The following is a 20,555-nucleotide window of genomic DNA, read 5'->3' as shown; positions in this document are numbered from 1 at the left end:
ATCTGTGCATAGATCGCCGCCTAGTGTTGGGTCCGGATGATTGCACATTGTTGTCCTGGAAGAGTCTTCGAAGTATCACGAGATAGGTGGCTCCTCCCCTGGACTACAGTGCGCATGGGCATCGCCTCCATCCCCAGATTGTTTTTAGCCATTGGCAGAGATGGAGTGAAGTATGTGAGTGATGCCTATGCTGCGAGCAGATATATGAACATATATATATGTATGAAGACTGCAGCTGCTACAGGCGCCGGGGAGGAGGGTGGGCGATATGAATGTCAGCAGCCCTACATGCCAAGAACAGATGCATACTGGTAAGTAGCATTTGCAGTTCGAGGCATGTGGGCTGCTGAATTCATATCTGTGCATAGAATACATAGCAGTCCTCCCATTATTGGGGGCCGCCTGTGCCAGCTGCAGCAGTCTGAAAAAGTGTCCTGAGAACAGCCTGACCAACAGCTGCTTGCTGTTTGGAATGCACGTCTACACAGTAATGTTTAGTGAAAGTATGTGTGGTAGACCATGTGGCTGCTCTACAGATATCTTCTAAGGGAATATTACCTAAGAAAGCCATAGAGGCCCCCAGCTTCCTGGTGGAGTGGGCTCTTGGTGGAATTGTGAGAGTGCGCTTGGCCTTAGCGTAACAGATCTGAATGCATTTTACAATCCACCTAGCGATCCCAGCTTTGGAGATAGCGTTTCCCTTGTGGTGTGAGGCAAAAGCAACAAAAAGTTGCTTGGTCTTACGAAAATCTTTGGTCCTGTCAATGTAGTACATTAAGGCTCTTTTAACGTCAAGGGTGTGGAGCATCCGCTCCGCCAGCGACTCTGGGTTCTGAAAGAACACTGGCAACTCAATTGTTTGATTCATATGGAATTGAGATACAACCTTGGGTAAGAATTTGGGGTTAGTGCGGAGCACCACCCTGTTAGCGTGTACTTGAAAGAAAGGTTCTTGGATGGTGAGCGCCTGCAACTCGCTAACCCTCCGTAGCGATGTGATTGCTACTAAGAAAGCCACCTTCCAAGTCAGAAACTGAAGCTCACAAGAGTGCAGTGGCTCAAAGGGAGGACCCATCAGCCTAGTAAGAACCACGTTGAGGTTCCATTCCGGAGCTGGTGGTGTCCGTGGTGGAATGACCCTTTTGAGTCCTTCCAGAAAAGCCTTAATAGAAGGGACCTTAAAAAGTGATAGGTGTTGCCTATTCTGGAGGTATGCTGCCATTGCAGACAAGTGAATGCGTATGGAAGAATACGCCAAGTTACATTGGTACAGGTGGAACAGGTAACAAATGATGTTCTGAATGGAAGCATCTAGCGGGTCAATATCGTGGTTTACACAGTAAACGACAAAACGCTTCCATTTAGCCGCATAGCAAGCTCTAGTAGTGGGCTTCCTTGCCTCCCGAATGATGTCCATGCAATCGGGGGGAAGATTGAGGTAGCCGAATTCTAGGACTTCAGGAGCCAGATCGCCAGGTTGAGCTGTTGCGGATCTGGGTGCTGAATGTCGCCATGGCTCTGCGTCAGAAGGCTGGGAGTGAGATGAAGCCTTTGATGCGGTACCACGGAGAGTTCCAGAAACGTTGTGTACCATGGTTGGCGAGCCCACGTTGGAGCAACCAGGATGAGAGTCATCGAGTGCTGCCTGAGCTTGCGTGCCACCAGCGGTATCAGAGGTGCTGGGGGAAAAGCGTACGCAAATCTGCCTGACCAGTTCATCCACATCGCATTGCCCTGTGATTGCGGGTGTGGGAACCTGGCGGCGAAGCTTTGGCATTTTGCGTTCTCCTTTGTGGCGAACAGGTCTATCTCTGGACGACCCCACTTTTGGAAGTACGGTTGGAGTACTGATGGATGTATCTCCCACTCGTGCATTTGATGGCTGTGCCTGCTGAGCAGGTCCGCCATTTGGTTGTCCTTGCCCTGGAGATGCTCTGCCATGAGGAAGATGTTCCTCTGAATGGCCCACTTCCACATGCTCTGAGCCAGATGAGACAGCTGCGGAGAGTGTGTGCCTCCCTGCTTCAGGATGTAGTACATGGCTGTCATGTTGTCCGTCCGGATCAACACAACCCTGTTGCACAGATGTACTTTGAACGCCTTCAAGGCCATGAAGATTGCCATCAGTTCCAACACATTGATGTGCATCTTCCTTTGCTGTAGTGTCCATAGTCCCTGCACTGTGTAGTGGAGTACATGCGCTCCCCATCCCTGGAGAGAAGCGTCCGTTGTCAGGATAATCTGTGGCACAGGCTCTTGGAATGGTCGGCCCTTGCAAAGGTTTTGTGGATTCCACCAATGCAGAGAGTTGTATGCCCGACCGCTCACCAACACTAGGGCTGTCAGTTGCCCATGAGCCTGAGTCCACTGACGTGCTAGGCACTCCTGAAGCGGACGCATATGTAGTCTCGCGTGCGGGACAATGGAGATGCAGGAGGCCATCATGCCTATCAACTGCATGAACACTTTCGCTGGAAGCGAGTGTTGAGGCCTGAATCGTTGGATCAGCGTTTGGATACTGGCGATTCTCACTGAATTTGGCTGCGCAGTGGCTGCCAGAGTGTTTATCGTCGCGCCCAGATACTGCCGTACATGGGCGGGTTGGAGATGGGATTTTGGGTAGTTCAGAGAGAATCCCAGATCGTGCAGGAGATGAATGGTGCGGGACACGTGGTCGGGGCACTGCTGTTCTGTTTTTGCCTGAATGAGCCAGTCGTCCAGATAAGGGTAGACGTGGACGTTTTGGCGTCGTAGATGCGCCGCCACAGTCGCCAGGCACTTTGTAAAGACCCTTGGCGCTGTGGTGACTCCGAACGGCAGAACCCTGAACTGGTAGTGCTGGTCTTGAATCGTGAATCTGAGATGCTTCCTGTGGGAAGGATGCAGGGGGATATGAAAGTATGCATCTTTTAGATCCAACGTAGCCAGGAAGTCCCCCTGTTGAAGCAGAGGGAGTACCTGCTGTAACGTGAGCATATGGAAGTGCTCCGAGAGAATGTACCAGTTGAGGGGCCCGAGGTCCAGGATGGGCCTGAGGGATCCGTCCTTTTTGGGGATTAGAAAATACAGAGAGTAAACCCCTGTTCCCCTTTCTTGCAGTGGGACGAGCTCTATTGCCCCTTTTTGCAGCATGACCTGAACTTCCTGCTGCAACAAGTGCAAGTGCTCGCCGGACATAGGACGGCTTCTTGGAGGTATGTTTGGTGGAGTGGAAGTAAGTTCCAGACAGTAACCGTACTGGATAAGAGACTTGACCCACCTGTCCGTGGTGATGGATTTCCACGCGGGCAGGAACTGCTGGAGTCTCCCCCCGACCGGTGTTGTGTGGTCGGGGGGCAGTGACAAGACGTCACCGCTTGTTGGCGGTGGTGAACCTGGAGCTGTTGTTTCCACGTCCCCTGCCTTTGATGTTGTTGCCTCTGTAGCCACCTCTACCCTTGTTGGTGTATGAGGTTTGGGTATTACTTTTATAATACTGTGTGGACTGCGATGCCTGACCCCTTGAGGTGCCTCTGGTATTGGAGCGGCGAAAGGAACCACCCCGAAACTGCTGAGACTGGAGGGCCCCCATAGACTTGCAGTGTCTGTGTCTTTCTTCATTTTTTCCAATGTCGCATCCACCTCAGGGCCGAACAGGTGGTCAGGATTAACTGTTTGGTTCAGGATTGTTGTCTGTATATCCGGTTTGAAACCTGATATCCTAAGCCATGCATGTCGTCTCAGCAACACACTAGTGTTGATTGCCCTGGAGGCTGTATCAGCCACGTCCAGCGCACATTTGATGGAAGCGTTTGTGATGAGCTTTCCCTCCTGAATTAACATTTCCCCTGCCTCCTTGTACTGGTCAGGCAAGTGTTGCAGCAGTGTTTCTAGGGTGTCATAATGAGCCCTATCGTAGCGTGCAAGTAGGGCCTGCGTGTTTGAGATTCGCCAAATATTAGCTGCCTGCGCAGCAATCCGTTTCCCTGAGGCCTCAAATATTTTCGACTCTTTGTCTGGGGGAGGAGCGTCACCAGTGGTCTGCGAGTTCGCCCTCTTGCGTGCGTTGGATACAACCAAAGAGTCCAGTGGCAAGTGTCCCTTGATGTATGTTGGATCCGAGGGCGCTGCCTTATATTTTTTGTCAATGCGAGGATTGATGACACGCGCCCGAGTGGGCTCTTTGAAGACCTCAATCGCGTGCTTTAGCACTCCCTTGAGCATTGTCAATGTCTTGACTGACTTTTCAGCCACTGAGAAAGTGTCAAACAAAAAGTCCACATCCACAGGATCTGAATGCAGCTCGACATCATGGTTAGCTGCAGCTCGCTCAATCAAAGCGTTGAAGCCTGCCGAGTCCTCCGTTGGTGAGGTCTTTGCCGCAAAGAGCTGCGGTTCCTGACCCGATTGCGGGTCCTCTGGGTCGCCCCCGGCAGACCAAGGTTCATGTTCCTCCTCCGGATCCGAGTACGCCGGATAGTTGTACTCGACCTCCTCATCGTCACCATCCCCTGCGTTGGAACGCGTTGGCGAATGTTCTAAGGCTTGTGGAGATGCAGGCTCTATCGGGGCCGAAGTACCCGCAGAATCCTTCTTGTGTTTGAGAGGAATACGAAAATGCTCCAACACCGGCTCCGTGGTGATTTTCCTCTTGAGGAGAGACAGTTTTCCGGTATTGGCGTCGATGATGACCTCTCGACGCTCTTCCTCTGCAAGTGGCTGGAGCCGAGGCTTTGACACCACCAATGCCGCTTTGGGCGTCGACACCTCCTTCGAGGGCACGCCTGCCCCATGCTTCTGAGCGAAAGCCTTTGGCGTCTACTTCGGCGGCAGGGTAAAGCGGATAGGCGTCTGCGCCTTCGTGGGCTTTGGCCTGTGCTTCGGCACCACATCCCCTGGTTCGGGAACCACATCGTCCTTCCGAATCCGTTGCAGGGACTCCGCGACCTTTTTCGTTAAGGCTGGAGAGGGCTTGACCGGCTCGAGTGATCTCCCCGAGTCGAGAGTCGGGTCGGCGAGAGGCACCGTCTTCGGAGCCGACACTTCACGTTCCTTGTCCCCGACGGGCGGAGCCGTGGAATCGTCTTGACGCTTCTTCGAAGCTTTCTTCGGGCCCTCGACCTCGACCATCTTCGGCGCCGACGCGGCCGCGTCGGTCGACTTCGCCTTCGGCGTCGACCCCGAGGCCCTCGGGTCGGCCATCTTGGCCCGGCTCTTCAAGTCGGCCATTTTGCATTTCTTGGAAGTCGATGCCTCCCGAGCCTTTTGCACCAGTGCAGCTTTCGCTTTCGGTTTCGAAACCGGAGGAGTGGAACCCAATGGCTTCACTTTTGTTTTTGTTAACGGGAGTGGCGCATCAGAAATGTCCGTGACCGGGCCCGGAGGCGGGGCTGCTGGACTAGTAACGAGGTCTTGGGTAAGGCCCGAAGGCGATCCCTCGACCTGGGCCGCATGAAGGGGGTTGACCCCTGAGTCAGTCTGGGGATGCTCTTCCTCCGAGATATCCCCCACGGTGGCAATGGCCCCATCGTCGTCCCCTACCTCGTCGCCGGCTTCGTCAAAGTCCTCGTCTCCCGCGTCGTAGGCATCCCCTTCAGACGCGGGGCTAGAGTCCGAAACCTGTAGGACATCGTCGTCTTCAACAAATTCTTCGAAGATGTCGTCCGGCGGGGGCGCCGGGGGTGCCGATAACTGGGCCTGGAGTCTAGCGGCCCGACGAATCTTTAGAGTCTTCTTACACCGGAACTTCGAGCAGGCCATACACCTGGCCTCATCATGGTCCGGTGACAAACACTTGTTGCACACAGGGTGCACATCGAGGTGTGAATACTTGGAGGTGCACACCGGGCAACTTTTGAACGGAGTTCGTTCCATGTCTGGAGCGTCGAGTAGGCCCGTCCGCGCCGAGAGCACGCGGATGGGTAGCAAGAGTTCGGAGCTGAGAACAGACAAAAACCCGAACGAAACGATACCGACGCCCAGCCTAAAGACCTTTTGGTCTCGAGTTAGAAAAGTTTTACAACTATCGATTCCGACAGAGGGAACCGAAACACATCCGAACCCAATGGCGGAAAAAAACAATCTGGGGATGGAGGCGATGCCCATGCGCACTGTAGTCCAGGGGAGGAGCCACCTATCTCGTGATACTTCGAAGACTCTTCCAGGACAACAATGTGCAATCATCCGGACCCAACACTAGGCGGCGATCTATGCACAGATATGAATTCAGCAGCCCACATGCCTCGAACATTACACACTGACTTTCAGCAAATTAAAAGGAATTTTGCAACTGACCAATGGACTTATATGTCTATTTGAAATATTCAAGTAAATCGTAGTGGGTCGCAATCCTCCCTACTTAATATTAATTTGGTAGGTTATAAATTGCGACTCACAACAAGTGGATACCATCACAGGGATGGAGTCAGCAGACCACCATGACTGACAACATTTTAAATGATTTTTTTCTGTTTTTCTTTTTTACTGGATCCCAATTTTTCTTGGCAGAAACACAGCTACATTTAAAAAAAAAGACTCTGAGAGTTGCCATTTTTCTTGTGGACCACTGCCTGCTCAGCACATTTATTTTATTCACAAAGGGAAGTGAATGGATTAGCATCTCCTTTAAAGTACTGGCAAAATTTCAATGTTTTGTGACCTGAATTTTATCGCAAAATATTGATACGTAGCTTAACAAATCACTATTTGGTCTAGAGATGCCCTGAACACACCCCTTCCAAATAGAGATTGGTTGTGGGGTTTTTAAACTGTTTTTGCAATTTGTTAATGTGATACCAAATCAGAAAATGGGTTAAGTACATAAAAATGGTATTCTGCCATCACAAACTCCTATTTTATGATTCATATGCTTTGGAACCCTTGGGTACTATGTCAAAAAAATCCCTCAAAAGGGTAGAAGTATCCTGGTGCAAGGTATATATTGAGTGTGCAAAAAATCCGTACAACTTGGTTCTCAAAACACACAAAGCTATAAAAGAACCCACTTAAAACAGTATTGTTTGCTTCATTAAGTCTGTCAATAACCCCACTACTGGGGCCTAAAGAATAGTTTATTAATTTTCAGCGATACTTTAGCTACACTCATTCCAATAAGTTCTCAGACTGCTTCAGTTCAGCTCCTCCTTTAATATTAAAGATATCCAATGCTCTTCCAGCTATCCTACTTTGAATGAATTCTCTGCTTTTTTACACACTTTAACTTAGGCCAAACTTCCCGGCATTAGGCCTGGCTTTGCTCTGAATTCCTTTTAATACCATCCGAATAGCACTCCCAACCATATTTTTAGTTCTGACTGAACTAATTAACTACTTTGCAATTATATCTACATTTGGAAACAGGCCATTTCCATTCGCTCCCGGAAAAAAACCCAGAACCGCCACAGTAGAGCCAGACAATCGCTAACGTGTAGCACAGTGTGTTTTATGCATGAATCACAGAATGCTTTTCTTGCATCACACTCTTGACTGTTGTCAGGCTGAATATTTCTCAAAACATTCCGTGACCGTTTTTTCTCCTCATCATGGAGAATTAACACTTTGGGCAGACACACAAGCTTGAGCTGGACTGTGCTGAGAGGGAGGCACTTGGTATTAGTAGACGCTTACTACATGCTAATTAACATCGCTGCACCGAGCAGTGCCTGGTAGGAACATCACTGTTTTCTCTTGAGAAAATTCAATTTGAGATAATATTGTTTACACATTGTTCCTGCTAATTCATGGCAATGTTACTTTTTTTGGTTGCAAAACTGCGAAAAAAGCCACGTACCACTTCCTACGTGTAGCCACACAGCAACTCCTTAAAATAGTCTCTGCTCTGTGCCGAAATCAGTGCTTATTGTTACGTGTAAAATAAAATGACCCCGAGTACAACTGGTCATAAATCGCTTTTCACCAATGAGCAAAATCCCAGTTACACCAAAATTTGTTGAACTTGGTAAGAATTTTCTGCAGCTGCATTCCAAGTGACTCTGTGTTCCATGTTTTCCAAAAGTCACCAGTATCCCAGATGCTTGGTGAATACACTTTTCACATATACCGGTCACTATACCTTGCGATGAATGTTTAAATGCTGGGGTGCTTGGCAGTTCACCTACTATCAATACAGACTCACTGGAAAAGTGGGCTGATGTATTAAGGGTTTTTACATATTCTCTGTGGGTAAATGTGATGGTACATATTGGGAAAGATTCTAATGAAACTTACATTTTTCCTATCAGTGGAAGACTCAAAAGTAGCAAAAAAATCAAATATGATTTTGACAGGCCCCATATTCTCTACAGTTTATAAACGAATTAAACAACACCTATAATATGCTTCTAACTCCTGTATCTTTAGACCAAAGACCACAAAACCGAAAAAAGCAAAAGGAAGAATAAACAATATTTTAGTGACATCCCTAAACAACAAAACTCAAGCAGAATAATATTAGCCCAGTCTTTCTTACTGCTACCTTAAATAACAAAGTTACGTTGTATTGGCCCCTTCAGAAAAATTACTCTCACTCTCCTTTTCCTTTCTTTGAATGGCATTTAGTTTGTGGTTGTGCAGGTTTATTTTCAGTGTTTATATGTTTACACTGGTGAGGGCTATTTCCCTTTCAGTGGGGTTTTATCAGTTATTACAGGTTTAAACCTAAAACCAGACAGCCTAACAATGGGTAAGACTGCTTGTACCATCCTGCATTTGGGGAGAACTGGGACTGTCTTGCCAGTTAATGTGCACTGCAACCTACTTCGATAATATGTCAAAATCCCTTTGTTTTTTGCTTATTTATTTTTGACCTTTTTTTTTGTAAAAAACACTGAACACATTTACAAAGCAACAAAAAGATAGTCCGTTACTAGGCCGCTTTAAATTAATTTAGTGTTTTCCTGCAGTTGTGACAGTAACTTCCCTACGAGAATTAACATATGCATTTGCACTTCTGCACCTCCCTCCATATTCCACTCCCCCCCCCACCGACATATTTTCGTACAAATCACCAGGTTCAACTGGATGTGGTTTCAGTGAAGTATTTTGGAGACGTTAAGCAAGTTCCTTATTTCACAGTTGCCATAATCACTTGTAGGAGGAAACGAGAAGCCAACTTACACACACACACACACACACACACACACACACACACACCTGCATACTAATTTAGACTCTCGCAGACATCTCACCTGATCTTGCAACATAAAAGGCTCTCTAGTATCCTCGTTGTTGTCCAACTAAGGAGGACTGATGCATTCTACAGGTCAGCATCTTTAGATTAAGTCACTGTACGACTAGGAACTGAAGGGCAACACATTAACATTAATATTAATAGGTTCTGTCTCTGGTCTGGAATGAATTTAATCATTCTAACTGTTTACCTTGGGTATGTTACGGAAAGGCGAGATGGTAATAAAGATAACACAAATTAGGAGCATCCTAATCACGAGTCAGGAGGGTTCTGGGACTGAAACTTGACTTTGTTCTTTCAAATATTAGAAGGTTGGCCCAGAATGGAGGTGAACGTTTTTTTAAGGATAAGTGGTGCCTGCCAATGGTTTATCTGTAAATTGCAAGCAGTGTTTCCTGTGGCTTCTATTTCCAAGATATCATATGTTGCATATTCAAAGGACAACAATTATAAAATAAAATGTATAAGCACACAGCTCACATCCTATTCCATCATACACACTGCGAGCAGTTCGGACTGGACTGGTCCTACTGGAGAAGGACCAAGGCTGATGTGCATACGGCTGAGTCTAATTTGAAATGGCACAGTGGAGGGGAAAAAAAGGACTGGGCTGAAGCTCCCCGTACCTAGTTGCTGAGATTAATTCAAACATTCTATCCATCACTTGTTAGTATTTTTCCTTTTGACGCCCCCAGTTTGACGGGGGTGCCGAATTTGGGCCCCATGCTCACTGTGCCACTGGACCCAAGCTGCACCGAACTGTAAAGGCCCAAACAGACTAAACCTTCTTGGATTGTTTGTGCTCTGGTTTGGAGAGGACATGTCTTGGCAGGTCAAGCTGGACTGTTACTCTTGGAGCAGAACCCTGGCTTTTTATCATCAGGCTGGGTCTAATCTATGGTGGCATGGAGGGCAAAACAGCAATGGGCTGGGGTGTGGCACAAGTAATTGCCAATGGTTGAGATTAATTCAATCTGTCATTGTTTTTCTATTCTTCAACATGAGAAATAGAACAGTTTTCAGAATGAAGGTTTAATGACATGACCGCCGCCTCCTAAAATAAATGTTTTCTACATGTTCCCAAAGAGTAATGATCTGAAAAGCGCCAACAGTGCCCATTGCGATTTATTTATTATGTGAGTGTCACTGAAGGTCTAGCTGTAGGATTAGTAGAAGTGGCTAAGCCTGAGGACAGAACTTTTCAAAAGAATATGTTAAAACTGCAAGTCAAAATAAAATCAGGGCACTTACCCCAATGGCAGAAATCGGAAGAAATCACAAAGAGGTTAGTAGGGTCTGCTAGGTATTTACTGAATAGTTTTCCGAATTCCTGTTCCTTTGACTCACTCAATGCTCCAACTAGCACCGGAACAATTGTAAACTCATCCTTATGGCTTTAAGGGGATAAAAAAAACAGGTCATATAGTCAAAGTGCAAATGAAAATGTCCTTTAACAGTTATAATTAAGGATAACACAAGTATGGCAATGTTGCAGGTTTTGGTGCACAATAAATGATTAAGATACATTGAATTCCACAGTTCAACGCAACCTCAGGTCTAACTTAAGTTTTCTTGGCTTCACTGGAAGTCACCTGCTCTTATGCTCTGTAGAAAGCATAGTACACTGGGCAGGGAACAACCATATTTTTGTGATAGAACTTCCCGCTATAATATGGGATGGCACTTCCTTGTAGATGCCACCATTATCAACAATACCATATTTTACAAACTGAATGATATGGACTATGAAGAGGGAATAGGTGATTTAAAGCCACAGAATGGTGCAGTTGCACATCAACATAAACGTTAAGATTATCAAGCAATTTACTTATCTGTCTGTAGCCTGAGGCGATTTGATTTTCAGATGCTATGAGTCATTCTGCCAAATGGTAGTCCTAGCCCCTTGATATACTTCAGTAAAGAAATTGTTGTCCAGAGATTTTCATTGTTGATTTGTGTTTTTGTATCATTAGATAAGTAATTTACCTTGGGAAAACCTTGCTATTTTGGGCCGATTTTTTCTGGACAACATTTTTAAAAATGGCGGATGTTTTTAGCTCCTGACAGTGTTGCTAACTACAAATTCTGAGGACTCCAACAAAGAAAATGTGTCATACTAATCCATAAGAAAAGCTAACATCAACTGTGGATGGACAGAAGAGTTTTAGATGCTGCAGAAATACTGCAAGACTAAGTTCACAAAAGACAAACTGATGGGTAAAGAGGATCAAATATTTTATCATTCTAACAAGTGCTTCAAGTCATATACAATGGAAAACAGCTTGGAAAAATTAGCAAACACTGGCAGAAACTAGTGAATAACAACAAGAATCAGAGTCTTCTGAGAAAGCGATGACAACCCAACTCAATGCCCATCCACTCAGACGATCGATGGCTACACCTCCAACGACTGAACAGAAAGCAGAGGATCTTCAGTGTGTTATCTGTGGATTACCCAAAACAGGGTCCACAGGTATTGATGAAAAAACTAAGTACAGAGTATACAAGTCTCAAAGGGCAAACATGTTTTTATCTGCATCTAGTTTCTGACATGAGGTTTTCAGTCGAGTAGCTGATCTAAAGTGCGAGGTGAATGTACTTGCAGCAGATCTGTATTACTGTAGTTCATGAATTCAATTGACTAAACTACCTGAGATATAGGTCCTGGTATTTGGAAAGAGTTAAGAAGCTGGAGGTGAAAAAACCACATCTCTACAGAAAATTCATCCAAATCATTTTGGGGTGAAAGACAAAGGGAAGTTTAAATGCTGTGGATCCAGATATGAGGAGATTACAGAAAAGCTCAAAACGTAATTGTTGTCAGATATGTAACTGTGACTCTGTTGCCCAATGGCAGCTAGTTTACCATAAAGTCCTTTCTATCTGCAATGTTTTCGGAGTGATGACAAATTCAAAATTAATGGACCATTGTGAAACTGTTCTTCACCACAAACTTGTGGGAAAGAGAGGGGGACATTTTAATAAACATGTTGACAGCCTTCTTCCTTTCATGCAGCAGCAAGGAAACACCTTTGAAATGGCAGAGCCTGTGTAACTACACAACTTTGTGTACAAATAAATGTGGTTGACGATGTAAAGACACGTCGACTCGATGTCCAGGAACATGGATTGAAACTATACGCAGAACAGAAGAGATTTGCATTGACAGAGAAAAAACTGACAATCACTAAAGCTAAACTTTCATGTTTTATTTGCCATTGTAAGAGTTTCCTCTAACCAGCCACTACAAAACAGGTTACAAAAAACAACTTGTATAAGCACATAGAGATAGATGTAACAAAAAAAAAAGGGGTACATTTATCAAGGACCTTCTACTGCATGATCCACTTCCAACAAGCGCATTATTTGATGGAGATGCTGCAACCAAACTAATGAAGCACAAACTCGTATGAGCAGTGCTTTAAATGGGCACTTTTCCACTTGCCAAGGAGAGTAACAGTACTAATGAAGGTAAGGTCACTGTTACTAGTGCTGCTGAACTCGAGGGTAACATAGCGGAGCAGATCTGTACAGCATTCTAACAGCCAAAGCTCCTCCCTAGCTCTTAGCAGAGTCACTGCTGAACCATTCAGTAGCGGCTCATTTGCGTTATGCAAGGGATGCACGGGTGTTGAAAATGTCTCTGTCCTGCTTTGTTTGATAGAGCAGGCCCATTCAGGCCCTGCTTTGTCAATCACATTCATACTGTCCTTTCTATGAAGTAAGGCAGGAATAACCTCAACCTTTTTTGAGAGTATCTATGTGCGTGCGTGTGGAGCTCAGACAGGAAGAGAATCGGGACACTCAGGAGGTAGTTTCAAAGAAATGCGTGGAATGCTTTTGTGTGTGCATGTCTGCTTGTTTATGTGGGAATGTTTGTGTGCACTCTAGAATAAATAGGTATTGTGCCAAATGCAACCAAGTATGAACAGTATGATAGTAAGAAGCTGCAAATATTGTAAAACAAGGAAAGATTAATATATTGTGTTTGGCCTTCATTTTGTGTAATGAGTTAACACATTGTTATATTGAAACATTACTCACATGTTTTGATATGTCCTGCAACTGGTGTGGAACCCATTATTAATGCTGCTATTCAAAGGTTTCTCTTGTTCTGAGGCACACTGAATTTTAGCCTGAATAGTGCTGTTGATGGTTTGCACACATTTAAATGCTTCTTCTATTATGATTTAGGGCCTGTTCCCAGCAGATCTTCACACCACCCTCTATTAGCATATCCAGATGTTAATCTGCAGATATGAGAAGCTTAAAACTATCAACGGAAATGTAAGGGAAAAATGAATACTCAATAGAAATGTCTGTCACCATGTTTTGCCCGCCTCTAGCCCTGCCCACTAGCCACACGCCTAGCTTAATTTAATGAATACCTGCAATTATTTTTCCCCATTTAAAGCACTGCGTATGAGCTAAAAAAGTAACCTTTCACCTGGAGAATTTCAATTCAAAAGGTGTCCTCATTTAAAGCTGCTGTTGTTGTGGACTATAAGTCACAACTGCAAATGGTCAAGATGTAATTCATGCAAAACTTCAGAGATGTCATTCAGACTGTTCTACAAATATCAAAGTCAGCGTGTACCTTGCAAGAAAAACACATTGTATTTGACAGCTATCTTGAACTATCTGTCAAAGAATTTGCGAGAAGCAGAGGAATGTCTACAAGTGGAACAACTGACCTTGCCTGCTTCAAAAATTTGACACCTATACCTGCGCAACTTGATAAATTCTGGTCATCAACATCGAACAAGATTAACTTGGAGATCTTAACTCATCAAATATTGCTGATGCTTCAGTGAACACTGAATTTCTAATTATTGCAAGTGAAAAGATTGTCAATGAGGATTTGGTGCCTGCAGAGATATATTCTAAAGGTACTATCCATATTGTTCAATAACTTAATAGCAAATTGGAGGAAGCTCACCTTCGTATTGTGCCACATGTTGAGTGGGATTTTGGAAATGGTTCCAATCAAGTCATTGTACTGTCAAATGACACATATTATTGTGCTGCTTAGATTTGTTGCAATGTTCATAAGTCAAGGCCTGTCAGAGTTATGGCTACATTATGGAACAGATGACAAAAAATACTTAATCCCGCTTCATATTCTGTGTAAGAAAATTGACCCAGAGATGCCCAGTGTTCAAGGCACATATTCGTACGGGTGATGACACTATGAGCAAAATTGAAACAAAGCTTGGAGCTTTAACTGTTGAACCTGTGAAAGTTTTTTAAAGGATTTGCAGAGACAGTAGAAGAATGTGAATTTAAAGTTATAGAAAAATACTTTGTGCATGTGTGGAAAACGAGTTCTGACTGTCACACATTTGACAATCTTCGGTACAGTGAGTTCAAAAGATAAGTCCTGCTAAGTGACCTTCCACCGATGTCATATCCTTTGCGTGGACACATTGAAAGAGCGTTCTACTTGATCAAAAGATGTGTAAATGTTTTGGACCATGCATATGTAGAGAAAGATCTGTGAGGATTAGGTTGGGAAGATATTGATGTGGTGCTTAAACCTATGAAATTCCTAAAGCCTCCACCCACAGAACTAACACGTATATGTACTTGTAAAAACCTGTGCTACAAGAAGATGTCCCTGTCAATATGCTCTTCTCAAATGTTCAACATATTGCAAATGTACCACGAGTAATTGCCCAAACAAATAACGGGAACTATGAAAATGTGTTTAAAACAGTAGTGATAAACATTGTTTTCCTATTCAGACAATAAACATTGTTTGGTGTATACATAACAATTAAAAAACCCTTATTTTATTTCTATATATGGCTCTTCTTCCTCTATTAAAGCCGCCATTTGGGAAAATGGCAGACGGGTTGCTCCGACGAGTTAATTCCGGTCTCTAAAAGACAACCTGCCACCCAAAACCTATGTTTTGACACCAAAATGAAGTGAAGTGAGTAGGTTTCATGGTTCCTGAACTATTACCAGAGCAGCACATCTGCCATTTTTTAAAAAGGTCGTCCAGAAAAATTCGGCCCAGATCAGCAATGTCTACCCAAGCTAAAATACTTCTCTAATGGTCCAAAACTACAGATCAAAAATGAAAAACTTTGGACAACAATTTTTTTACAGAGGTATATCACGGGGCCGGGATTCGTGGTTTTGTCCTCCCATTTAAATTTTAGGCAATGACCAAAGGTGGAGTCAGCATGGCTCATGATGATGTTGACTGCAAGTCAAAAATGCCCTAGAATGTGACAACCGTTTTCTGAACCCACTTGCCCTCAAAAGTAATTTGTGAGGTATGTGTACCAACATTCATTACATAAATCTAAATTTTTCTGATTATGATTTGAACTAAGCAAACACAAGGAGATGATGGATGGAGAGCTGAAACTTTTCAGACACTGACCCCCAGTCATAGATCTGGGTTGAATCCATCATCATTCTTTACCTCACTTCGTCACCCCAGTTCGGACACAGCTATTTCCAAATCTATCTTGACCCTGTGCCTCACAGGAACAGTCCAGCCCGAACTGCCAAGCCATGTCTTCACTAGACAGGAAACAAGCATCCTGGGACTGGATTCAGGGTAACACCCTTCATCAGCCAGGCTAGCTTGAATCCAGTGGCAAAGTGAGCAAGGGACCCACGTATGAGCATACCCAGCCAACTTATTTATTTAAAGAGTCTTATATATAGCGCTGGCTAGACCCAAAGGTATCAGAGCGCTTTACATTAGGTACAACAGGGCAAACAAAGCAAACACAAGGAGATGATGAACTGGTAGAGTTCTACTAGATATCAGTTCCATTTTATTAGCTTTAAAAGATCTACACCATGCCAAAGAGGACTCAGATTCCAGCTACACTTTGAAATTTAACCAACAAAATGCCTATTGTATCAAAAGCAGCAGATAGGCGAGTCTGCACTAACAGCTATGGGGACCTCTCATCCGCTATCTCTAGTAACATTTCTCTTACAAATATCACTGCTAATTGATAAACAGCGAACATTCCCTAGATTTCCAAGTGATGCAACGTTAGTTTGGTGATCACCTTCTCCAACGTTTTTGTTAACAAAATGTGTCCCTTTGTAATAGAATGATAATTAACTGGGAGTGACAAATTCAGAGTAAACTTCATTAGCAATGGTTTAATCCATTTCATTTCAAGCAATTTGGTACATATCCCTCACATCTAAATGTGACTTGCTATAATGATTGTTACAATGCCAGTTTCATATAGGTCTTCAGCATTGGCTGATGGCTTGAAATCGATGAGAACAATTCCAAAATACACGGACTTCAATATTTGCAGTTTACCTAGTTGGTGTAAGTATAACTTCTGAAAAACCGAATGGAAATATCGTAAAAATATATCAAATAAAGGCCTATACATCCGTAGGGCTTCTTGTCTTATTTGTACATCTACACTGTTAAAATGTGGAGGACCAAGTTATTGCTTGTCCTTGTAATTAAGACATAACCACTCTTCTTACACACCTAATGTATGCCAAGCCATTTCCAATCATGATGTTTGATTTTTAAAGATCATAGTCAACTTAAGGTTTTGAATGATGTGAAAAGATTACAATAATTTAGGCTGGACTGTGAAGGGAGTGAGGGAATCTTCCTTATTGGGAGGTGGTGCCCTCATACAGCTATGTGGGTGCATTGATTTATCATTGGGCTTAGGTCCTCAAGGGGTTGGCACAGGCAATTACCCCACAGGCCCGCGAGAGGGCTCTTTTGCAGAGATCTTTTAGTATATAGCTGAAATGAGTGCGGGTGTATGGGAAGGAAGCAGTGGTGAAAAAAATGGACTTAAAACTACCCATGTGTACCGAGAAATATTTTACTTAAGGGTCCTTGGCAGGGTTAAAAAGGTGTTGCTTGTCAGTAGTGGCTACGAAGCTTCACAATCTCTTAATGGGTGCTCTAGAAGGTCGACATGTTACATGCGATTAAGGTCCAGGAGGGATCCGTGGCATTTCTTCAGGACCAAATAAATCAGAATGCTTTGTACCAGATATAGTAGGTATTCCTTAAAAACATCTCATGGATATTATTTAAGGTTACTTCTCCGACACTAAATGCTTCAATTTAGCAGTGCAAAATTTACGTGTCTGTACTTCTCTCAATATCTCCATTCACCATTGAGGCAAGGTAAAGAGTCTAAATTGTTAGTAGTCGGAAGTCACACAGCTGGGCACTTCCCTGACCACATTATTAGTCATTGTGGAATGAATTGAAATGTGTTGCAATTATCGATGAGTTAGGAATACAGTACAGAATTCATTTATTTAGGCAGCCGCTGCCAGTTTGTATGGGCTGAGGGGGCATGCCCTCCATGTTTTTCCTTGAGACAAAGAGTGTCTGTCGGGCTGAACTAATTTCAGCTTGGCAGACACTCTTCTTGTTCAGGTAAATCGTGCGTTAAATGTGCAGGCGCCTGTCTGCCTGAGCTCAACTTTTCCAGGCTTAGGAATTCGCAGCCCTGTGGGCATGTCGTTCTCAGCCTGGCAAAAGTGCCTACAGGCCCTAGGCCTTGTGACCAGTGGGAGCGTCAGTGATAACCCTGAATCAAGGCACTTCAGTTGTAAGCCCTGAAGTGCCTAGGGCAGAGTGCCAATCAGTGACACCTTGTCACAGAGTGGGTTGGTGTCAGCAGTTGTACTGACGCCACCCCACCCTCTGACGAGTGAGGGACTGCTGCCTTCATTCATTGGCTGACCTAAGGTCAGCCAATGAGGGAAGGCAGCAGTCCCAACCCTCCTGCGACCTCCGAGGCTTTCCTCCCGGAAAGCTGCTGTGATGGTAACTTATGTTTTTCTATATTTGGTGCATGCATTTGTGTATGTATACATTATAAATGTATATATGATGTGTATTTTGTGAGTGAGTGTTGTTAATGGGTGCGTGTGCAAGTGTGCTTGCAAGCCTGGGTGTAGGTTATTGTGTGGCCAATCAATAGTGTGGTCCTGATGCAAGGGATATGGGATGCTGAAGATGCGGAGCTGGTGAATGGGGGTATTTCTGAGGCCTCCCCCTCGGTCCACCAACAAGGTCGTTCGACTTTGGCCGTGGAGGTCGAAGCACATGTGAAGTCCCACCAATATCCAGTAGCCCCTGATCTAACTGCCTCCAGACACAGAGAAACGAGCAGTTTCCTTTATTTGCGGCCTATGTCTGTCTTGGGTAATCAAACTGCACTTTGACGATTCTCCCAGTTCCAGCAGTCTCGAACGCAACTTTTAAGTGTTGGGGCTCAGACTCCTGTGTTGTGCTTCTGCTGACAGCAGCGACTAAGCGATTGTTGCTACCAACTCGCCAAGTTGGCCTCTTCGGCTTTTGGACATCTGATTCTTGGAATTCACCTCTTCGGTCTGGAGGGCAGGAGACTACTTTCCCTTCAGTAGGGACAGGCAGGGTCATTTCTTTGCTAGTTAAGGAGCAGCAGGTGCAGTCCAGTCACTGGTGCAGCCTCCCTTTGCCAGATCCAGGGAACAGCAGGGCAGTTCTTCTTCTGTCCTCTCTTCTGTATACTCATGATCTGAGATCAGGGTGCCAGGGGTGTCTCTTTTATGCCCACAACTTGCCCTCATGGGATGTGTTGAGTACTAGCCAAAAGGTCCCTCCAACCGGATGATGACTTCCTGCAATGTGCATTTAAAAAAACAAAAGACCTCGCATTTGACACATTCAGTAATTACTTCATTTGCATGACCCAAAAATTAATTCGTTGATCATATTAATTTCTTTCAATGCATGAGATTCAGAAATTCGTCAAGTAATACAAATACATGTAAGAGAACATGCTACATACACGGAGAACATTCACAAATTAAGTAGCAGATAGCGATGGTGGACATTAGTGCAACTTTATTTAATTTTTTGGTCATGTTTATAAAGACGAATTACTGAATGTGTCACATGCGAGCTCTTTTGTTTTTGAAATATGATTGCAGTTGTCTAACTTCCTAGGTTATATGGATACCCCCCCTCCCCCGTTTTCCCTCTTGGGATTAAGTACATTTCCTGCAATGTGTGGCATTTAGCTATCCCACAGTGCAATATTCTGTCCTCTCCCATAATGGTGGAATCCTTCTCACGGTGTGTGGAGGTTAGCAGCCCAACCTAGAGGGGTGACTGCCTGAAGGCTACACACCCATTGGAAAACTGGTATGACCACTGTTTCCCCCTTTCTCTCCCGACACCAACCTGTCTATCAGAACAAAAGAGCAGACCCTAATGTGTGTGTCCACCTTAGCCCTTCAAAGGTAGTTTCCATTTTGAAGCTTGCCTTTGGGGCTCACTCCCTGTTTGGCGTCCTGCAAGGGAGAGGTACTTCCTCTCCCAATGGCAGGCCTCTATTGTGTCCCTTCCTGGGTGTCATTCACACCTCTCAGCAGGAGGGCAGAAGGTTGACTCATTGTCAGCATCTGTAAATGGCCACTGGAAAACTAGGGCAACAGAGTGGCAACTTTCTAAAGTTGCCTTATATGGTTTTGATGTGGTTTTCAATTTCAACCCAGCCGGCACAGCATGCTTCAAATTTTGTTTCTCCATCCACTATTTTTCGAAGATGAAACATCTATGTGTTTTTTAGACAAAACTTTAGACCAAAACTGGTGGTGCAATAATTTCTGTCTTCTCATCTGGTCCAGAATCGAAAACTGTACGGTATGTGACATTTCGGAGCATTCTACATCTGAGCGATTATTGTCCTGCTCAAAGTCAATATTCCAACACAGTGTGCTGAGCCACTAGTTATTCCAGATCCAAATTCGCCAAAATTTTCTGCAGAGCCCTGGTTTTTCATCTTGTGCATTCAAAATGTTTCAATTGTACTCCAAGTAAGATTCGCACTCAATGTATCATTGATGAGCAAAAGACAAAATGCATATTAGAAATAATGAGGAAGTGTGATCTTATGGTTTAAGTCGTCAGGAGACATCCTAAGGTCAATGACCAAAATAAAACATGTCTGGCATTAGCTGGCAGTCTTTTGGCTTTCTCAATGTTTGTTTTGTCATGGCTTTTGCAAAACTGGATTGTTGGAAAAGCTACATGGGCAATAAAAAAAAAAAAAGTTTTTGGGTATCAAAATTAGCACATTACTCGATTTGTCTCAGGCACTGAAGGAAACCACTTTGAATGTGGATGTGCTCTTCTGAAAGAGCTGAATGTAACCACTCACAGAGAAGGTAGCTACTGTATGCTGTAGCAGACAGTAGGAAAATGCGGATGACACAATAACAGACACTGAATGAAGCAGACTGCCTGAAAACCCCCATAAATAAGTACATAATATATATGTATTTAGTCAAATCAAAAGGTCTTAGTAAATTGTAGATATAAAAATATTTTTCTTTCAATCAGGCGTGTATTTTAAAGACCTTTCAT

The 20,555-nt window shown here is 44.3% G+C and overlaps 1 protein-coding gene across 1 annotated transcript in view; it reads right to left on the bottom strand.

The window, feature by feature from the left end:
- The window catches only part of MEMO1 (mediator of cell motility 1), a 143,604-nt gene that overhangs the window by 29,625 nt on the left and 93,424 nt on the right, over positions 1-20,555 (bottom strand). The window contains exon 6 of the mRNA XM_086927475.1: positions 10,418-10,560. Coding sequence (XP_086783601.1) covers positions 10,418-10,560 — 143 coding nt within the window. The remainder of the gene's footprint in view (positions 1-10,417; positions 10,561-20,555) is intronic.

This window comes from Lissotriton vulgaris, chromosome 6 (assembly GCF_964263255.1).
Source record: "Lissotriton vulgaris chromosome 6, aLisVul1.2, whole genome shotgun sequence".
NCBI lineage: Eukaryota > Metazoa > Chordata > Amphibia > Caudata > Salamandridae > Lissotriton > Lissotriton vulgaris.
The sequence above is the reverse complement of the archived record's forward strand: the minus strand, read 5'-3'. Positions and strand labels throughout refer to the sequence as shown.